General features: G+C 32.6%; 1 protein-coding gene across 1 annotated transcript in view; it reads right to left on the bottom strand.

Moving 5' to 3' along the window:
* Positions 1-252: 252 nt before the first annotated feature.
* The window catches only part of LOC116339893 (neuroligin-4, Y-linked), a 174,196-nt gene continuing 166,215 nt past the window's right edge, over positions 253-8,233 (bottom strand). The window contains exons 8-15 of the mRNA XM_031765976.1: positions 7,073-7,232; positions 5,766-5,978; positions 5,529-5,667; positions 5,316-5,352; positions 5,198-5,240; positions 4,964-5,035; positions 4,770-4,882; positions 253-4,634 (exon numbers count right to left, since the gene is read on the bottom strand). Coding sequence (XP_031621836.1) covers positions 3,643-4,634; positions 4,770-4,882; positions 4,964-5,035; positions 5,198-5,240; positions 5,316-5,352; positions 5,529-5,667; positions 5,766-5,978; positions 7,073-7,232 — 1,769 coding nt within the window. The 3' untranslated portion in view covers positions 253-3,642. The remainder of the gene's footprint in view (positions 4,635-4,769; positions 4,883-4,963; positions 5,036-5,197; positions 5,241-5,315; positions 5,353-5,528; positions 5,668-5,765; positions 5,979-7,072; positions 7,233-8,233) is intronic.

Here is an 8,233-nt window from a genome sequence, read left to right as displayed (position 1 = left end):
TTTCAATAAAAATTAACTTAAAATTGGTTATAATTGCGGAAAAAAGTGTGCTGTTTATCAAAGTGAATGAAATTTGAAGTTTAACTTACCTATGTATATACCAGTTCATCTACTGTCAACTTCAATGCATCGCTTTTTTCTGTTCAAAATTGATGGGGAATTTTCCGGAAGACAATTTGCATTTCAAAATATAAACACATGAACTATTTGAATTATTAGTTTTTATTTTTCTGTATAACATTTTTCCATGGATTTTCCTTTTTGTGTGTTGTTTTTTTTTCAAGTATACACTAAATTTTAGTTTACTGTCCGGTAGTACGTTGAATGTGTTCATTCTTAATTAAATATAATAACGATGAGTCCGATTAAAATAGTGATAAATTTACTTAAATTTAAATGATTTTTTCCTTCCTTTTCTCGCTTTCATAGGTCAATCGATTAAACTCGTTAAACATATTATACTTTTTTTTAATTTTTCCTTTTTTTACTTATTTAACTATTTTCTCACATATTTTTCAATCACCAGCTTATTGGCTCGCAATATTCAAATGCGAGTGTATTTATCTCTTTCTTTTCTTCCTTTTTTATTTGGATAAATATGAATGTTAGTTTAAGATCTAATGGTTTAAAATTGAATGAATTAAATAGGTGTTTATGTGTGTATTTTGCTGGAAATGTTTAAATATATTCGCTTTTTCATTCAATTTTCGTACCATGGAATCATCATTGTAAAGTGCATGGTTTAATTTCACTTCATTTTCTTCCCATATCTCCGAACAAAATGTCCATGCAAAATGAATAGTCATTCATGGTTTGGGCTGTTGAATTTTGTTTGTATAATGTTTTTACGATTCATTTATTTAGTTATCAAATTCCATTAAAACGTCTAAATTCAATATTGAATTTTATAATAACCATTTTATAATTTAATCTATGATCCTATTACAATAAATATATCGAGTTTAAATAGAGATGATTTCAATGAATTTTTCTATGCTCAGATTTTATATTTTGTTTTTGTTTTTTTCTGTTTAAATCATTCTGTCACACTGTTAAATAGTTGTTTCTGTCACGCTGTTGTTGTTGTTTTTTTGTTGGTTTTGAAAAATTTATCTAACTTAATTTTAATAACTTAATCAGATAGAAGATGATATTTACATTTTGTACAAAGGTTATTTTCCTGTAGAAAACTGAACAGAAGTCATTGCATCGACCAGAATCGATGTACGTGACCAGATCCATGAAAAATGATGAACGCTCTTTAGCTTGTGATTAATTTGTTCGTCAATTAACTAGCGATCATATTAAGTTATCTATTAAATATGAATATATAAAATATTCAATCGTTTTGAATGGATTCACTCTCTCACGTATTGAGATGAACTCGAATGAAAAACATTAGAGGTTTTCGCGTCGTTGGTTTTTTTTAACGTTTGAGTCATGCTTTTTAAATTCAGTCTTGTTTGTTTATTTTTTTCTTTCCTCTGTCATATCAATGAAATGGTCAATCGTTTGTGTAAACATGATGACACAAATTAAATTGTATGTAATTATGAGTTTTTTTTGGATTAAGTCTACAATAAATCTATAAACATTTTAATATTATCGCAGTATCAACTTTCTTTCAATGCGATTCAATCATCATGGTGCTGACGACAAAATTGCTCACATTTATGTGTGTATTACAGACGATCCAACATGATTGAAATGAAATTTTGAGCGAGATAGAGCGAAAAAAAAGATGTTTTTTTAATAAATAAATGGCGATTATTTTTGCATGAATTCACCGGAAAACGCGACGAATTCGATGGATGATTGTTTTTCTCTTTTTATGTTCACATTAATTGTGGAAAATGCATGGATAATGGCTTTTTTCTGCAATGCGTGTGCTTTTTTTCTCCAGCATTTTACTTGTGTACATGTTGGGCATTTTTTTCTCATCTTCACTGTTTGCAATAATGAATATGCAACGTTAGCTCCGCAGAATCGGAATTAGTGAGCGAATTTAAATTACATTGATTTATTATTAATTGATATAATTTATTGGATTGTTTGAGCTCATAGGATCAAAATCATTCCCGAAAAAATATGTGCGTATCTCTAGGGCTCATTTTTGTAAATACATAGCAATAAGCTAATTATACACATTGCATTTTAACTATAGAGCGAAATGCATGCGGGGTGAAATGACATGATCACCTGTGGCGGTTTGCTGACTTTTTTCCTTCATTAATTACATGTGTATGCTGCTGTCTTTTTTTAAATAAAAATAAATCGAAAACGCTCTAAATAAAAAGCGAAACAATTTTTTGAGAAACGGTATGGATACCATAAAAAAATATTCAATTAAAATTCTCAGCATTTTGAACGAGTGCCTCCACCAGCACTGATGAGCAAACAATCGAACATTTCAGCGAAAATATATAATTAAATCGACATAAATAAAATATAAATTAAAAAAAAATAATATAAGATCACTTTTGGTTAAATGTAATGAAGATTTATATAGATTGTGAAAGAAAAATGGCGCATTTTTCGCTCATTAAATTCAGCATTCATTCGGTCAAATTCTCAATGGATTTTATTCGTCTCTTTTCCACTTGTATGAGAGCTGTTGAATCGTCGATATGTAAAAAATGTGCAAACATTCATTCGTTTAAATGTAATGTGAACGTTGAACGTTCTTCGCTTTATGTTTTATGTTTCCGAGCAAAAAAAAAACACGTGTGGAACTCAGCTCCGTTTCATCGGCAATTTAAATAGCACTATTTCATTTTTATACGGATATAGTGGAATGTATGTATGTATGTTTGTGTTTTTGTGATATAGCCATTCATATTTACATTTAATTTTTTAAATTAATGAAAATGCTTACCTTTTCATATACATTTATAGGATATTTTTTTAAGTAATCACTATTTTGTGTTTGCGTTTGGTCGATTGGTTGTTATATTTTCACTATCATCAACGGACGAGCAAAGACTGAATGAGTGCGAATGTGTTTCGAATATCATTGAGTATTTTGTGCTTATTTATATTTTTGATGGAGAAAAACCATCATGGTCTTTTCCATACCACATAATATGTATGTTATGTTGGATACGAAATAATGAACATCTAGATGCAATGGTATTTTTCTTTTTATCCTACACGTTATTGAAATTCATGTGGTATTTTTTTTTTTACAAAATTCGTTTTATCTATCAATTTGAATTCATTTCTAGAACAAAAAAAGAACCATTTATATTGCATACTTGATGATAATGTTTCATGTTGAGCATTTTTTGTTCTCCTTCGTCAATATAATTAAAATTCCGACTACTTTGTTTTGTTTTTCATTAATGGATAGATTAAATGGGTTACCTTTCAAACAACTGCGAGATGCACATAATTAACGAAATATTCCTGGGTCTTTTTGGTAATATAAAATGGGAAAATGGGAAATCGTCGTTAATTTAACGGACAAATAAATTGTAAGAGCATGGTTTTTCTTCTTCTTCTCTTCCGTTCAATTAATGTCAATATCAGATGCTAAACGAAACAAGTTGTTCTTTTTAGCAAAAAGCTAACAACAATTCAAAATACAGTTTCATCGTATACAGTGTCAATGGTGTTGGTGTTTTCGTATACGCTCAACTAGCGTCACACACGTAATTCATCCATTTGATTTTGACTATGACACTGTTGCTGTTGATGTTGTTGCTGCTGCTGTTGATGATGTTGTTGTTGTTGTTGATGCTGTTGATGTTGTTGGCTGTTTGCAGCTGAATTACTAATTTTTACGCAGCTTTTCTTTTGCAATGTGCCCGTACAATTGGCTCCGATTAACTGTAACGCATGTGCTGGAAGCATTTGATTCGCAGCCGCTACGCTCATGCCACCGTCCATGATTGTCATGGTTTTGACATGCTTTGGCGGTGGCGGAGCCCGTTGTGGTATGTCAGCAAATTCGGGCGGTGGCAATTGATGATGTTGTAACGCATGATGATGACTTAATATTGTGGCCGGGTCACTTTTTGAATGGATCGTAAGTGTTTCCAAATCACCACAAATATTATTTGGCATTTGTCCATTTTCATTGCGTTTCTTCAGCACACTATTCAGTGTACCGTGTCCCATTTGAGTTGAACCGCTACCATTTCGTGGTTCATTCAATCGAGTTTTATCTCTTTGATAGTAGACCCCAGCAAAAATGAGTACATTCAATATTAAGAGGCTGCATCCAATGGCAATTGTAACACTCAATGCTGTACTATATGCGGCAAAACCATCATCATTTGTATTACCATTACCGGCACCATGTAGTTCATTTGTTTCGTGATCGTCACCGAATTCATTCGACGATGAACCGGCACGTTGATTTGATTTGTTATTTTGTGACGAAAGATTCAATAGCGAAAACATTTGGGTGGTAAATAATGAGTAGTTTGAATTTCGGCCGGGATCTTTGCCTTGCGGTGGATTTAATGGTTTCACCGTTGGACCAACAGGTGGCCGATCCGAATCATCGTCCACCAATTGATGATGCGAATATGGAACATCATCATTACCAGAATTGTGCAAATCAGGCACCAAATTTAACCAAAACGACAAACGATGCGCACGATAATGAGTTTTTAATTTTGGTTTCGTATCTAAATATTTTATTGCAACAAAAAAATATTCGAAATCAATTCATTTGCAAGGTTTTGGACCGGAAGAACCAATTATATCAGGTGAAAATGAGGTTTTTTTTATGTATTAAAAAACTATATTGATAAATTGCTCACCTAAATTCAAGTATTTTTTGTGCACCGTCTCGTATGGTGTCCATTCGATATTTTTAAAGCGACTTTTTTCTTGTCGACCTCCATGCTCAGGTTCTGGTGGTTCATTTGGATTTCTATATGCAAAATGTGATATGTGTTAAGTTTCAATCGATAAATGCCGCAGTATTAGTATGTTATTATATGTTGTTACTTACCCAGTTCGAATGAAATTCGACCAATACAGCATGACCGATTCCGATAATGATACTTCCGATTTGGTGTAGTTTCTATTAAATGCAAACAAAAGATATACAGTAAAAAAATAATAATTTTAATAATTAGTTAATTAAAATTGAGTTGATCGAATTATGCATCAATTAGCATTAAATCAACATAATGAAATGAATCAATTTAATCAGCTGAAAATGTAATGACGGGGTTTATTTCACCTAGCAAAATGATTGAATCCTCCAATAAGAGGGGCTCCAAATACTGAAATTAAATAAAAAAAATTAATATAATAATTCTTTTATAACTATTTGTTTATTTTATCTGTTTAATACTTACCATAGGGCAAGTCTTCAGCATGAATGCAGCCCTGGCGCTATTTTCAACAAAATATTAAAATGCGATTGAATCAATTTAAATGGCAAAAAAGACATTCATAATGTAATGCAATTAAATTTGATTGAATGGTTGATACACGTCGACATTTAAATCATACTCTAATGTTAATCTGCAATAATTTAATGGTAAATTCTCAATAAATCAACTACATACCTGTGGAAAATCACCGAATTTCGTTTGATAGTCAAAGACATAAAGGAATGAATTTCGATGATTGGCTGAATGTAAATCGACCGTTTTTGCTGCCGGTGCCACATATTGTGCGTCACTTAAAGCTTCCAGTGTTTCGTCTCTGTAATGTGATTCAATGGCAAATAAAATAGAAAATAAAACATATTTTTATAAATAAAAGGCCCGGAAGATGTGTACAAAATCAAATAATAATAATACCTGATATTAATTGGATGCTGTATGGGTCTCTCCCAATCGGTATATTCGTTAACAATCGTTGCTAATATTTCGTTCAAATGGTAACTGTACGTGTTTCGAACGTATGTTCGTAGAATTTTTGCACGTCGATCAGCTTCGATGCCGTACTGCACATCTTCCGAATTAAATGCAAAATATGCTTCGGCACGTGTAACACCAACCAGCATATCGTACCTTCGAACGGTTCAAATTCGAAAAACGGTCAATCAATCAAAAAATTGAAATTATTTTACAAATATCAACACAGAAGGAGCGAGAAAAAAAATCATCCAATACCAATTTTAAACGAAAAGATATGAACTTAATATTGATTTAAAAATCAAAACGGATTTCCGTTCACACCGATTTCAAAATCCGAAATGGGATATCCAGATGGAGAAAAATAAATTGAAAACTTGATTCTATTGAAATATATGCGAAAATTAAATGCAAAAATAAAAACGACACATCAATGTTCCATACAGTTTTTTTTTTGCCATACATACACCCTTATAGATCGGATGATGACGACGCAAAATTTTTCATTTTAAACCATTTACCACGGTCTATCATGGTCGGCAATCATGGTTAACACGGTTTACCACGGTCCATTCTCGCCTTTTTGACAATAAAAAGTACAAAAGTACGATAAAAATACGGTTTTTTGACCATAATGGCCGTGTTAAACCACGATGGCCGACCATGATGGTGCCTATGTTCACCGCCGGGCCAAGACCTTTCCAACGGTACCACTGTTATCCGGATCGGTTGAGGCGTTTGGACGCCAACCCGGAACACACAGACAGACATACATACATTCACTTTTATATATATAGATATAGATAGATGTATTGCACATTGAGTATATAAATTGAGTATCACAGCGTAAAATGAATCACACCGAATACGAAATTTGAATGACAACAATGTGTTTGATATACACGAATAACTGCCTAGCTCAAGGGTGTACTTAAACACACAAGGAAGAAAGTGTGTCGTTCCATTCGGAATACATGATTACTTTTACGAAATGAAAAGATCCTCGGGACGACATCTCGCTTAAAAATCATTATAGTGAATCGATGGCATGTACATTGTACATACAATGCGCATATATTCATCGTTGAACAAAGAATGTCATTCGAATTGAAAAAGACGTTTAAAATATAAATAAAACAAATTTTCGGCGTGAAATGAAATGAAACAAAAATGATAAGACACAAAAAATCAAAAGATGCTTGAAGGAACGTTGAGAAAGTCACACAATTTAATGAAGAGAATTTATTTACCTTGACAATTTGCTGAGGGCGGTTTTTCGAAGCAAAACCGAATTAATCATGTTAAGTGTATTGATTGATTTGTGTTGTTGTTGATTTCCACCTCGTTGTTGTGATTGTCGTGCATTGTGATCATAGCGAATTGATTCCATTTGGCCCATGTCATCAGTGTCTGTAAAATTTAAATGTCATTTAACAATGTGCGGAGAGAAACAAGATAAAAAAGAAAGAAAGAACTTCGAATTGTTATACACACACAGAGGTAGACAAAGTATAAAAACACGAAAAGAAACGAGAGAGAGCACGTGAATGACGCAAAACGACAAAAAAGAAATGAATGAACATTTTAAATTTAATTTTAACGGAAAACGATGAGCACACTGTCGCTATGCGCCCGTGCACCAATTCGCCCATATTCACTCGTACACATCCAATTCAACGTGTTCTTTTTAATTTGTTCAACGAACTAGATGGATGCATAGTGGTGAATGGCAACAGCACAATTTAGAAACCAAATTGGATAATGGCAACGCAATATGGAAGGGAATATGGTGTTCGGTTTCATGTATTCAAATTGAATTTAATTGAAAATCAAATTTAAATAAGAACCGAACACTGAGAGGAAGAAAGTGACCGACGAGAAGAGAGGGAGAGAGAGAGAGAGATGGAAAAAAATTGTCAATAAACGAAATCGTGTATATTTTTCGCATGACCTTCTTTTGCATTGTGCCACACAAAAGTACACTCGTACAGGCACTGTAATGGTCATGCGTTTCAATTGGTTTGAATAGAAATCATCGTCGTCGTTGTCATCATCAATGAAATGTTTCAGTTTGTCAGTAACGTTGATATACAATACATAAGTATAGGTAACAACCACGAAGAATAGATAAATACCGGCTAAAATAGTGTATAAGAAAAAACGAGGCGAACGGGGCAAAAAAGGGCCCTTCGTTCGATTCAATTTCCAATTTAAAATTGCAAATTCGATTGCATTTTATCAAGAACTTCAACGAACAGAGGGAATATTTTATGGCAAATGGTCAACTTTTATTACATTTGAATAAAAAGCCAATGCCAATTCTATTGCACTCTCGCACAATCGATTTTGCTATTGTAAATGTTCCATAGTCCATTGGTTATTGGTCACGAATATTTTCTCGCATTCATGTT

Source organism: Contarinia nasturtii, unplaced genomic scaffold, assembly GCF_009176525.2.
Source record: "Contarinia nasturtii isolate CC-2019 unplaced genomic scaffold, AAFC_CNas_1.1 Cnas_scaffold_533, whole genome shotgun sequence".
NCBI lineage: Eukaryota > Metazoa > Arthropoda > Insecta > Diptera > Cecidomyiidae > Contarinia > Contarinia nasturtii.
The sequence above is the reverse complement of the archived record's forward strand: the minus strand, read 5'-3'. Positions and strand labels throughout refer to the sequence as shown.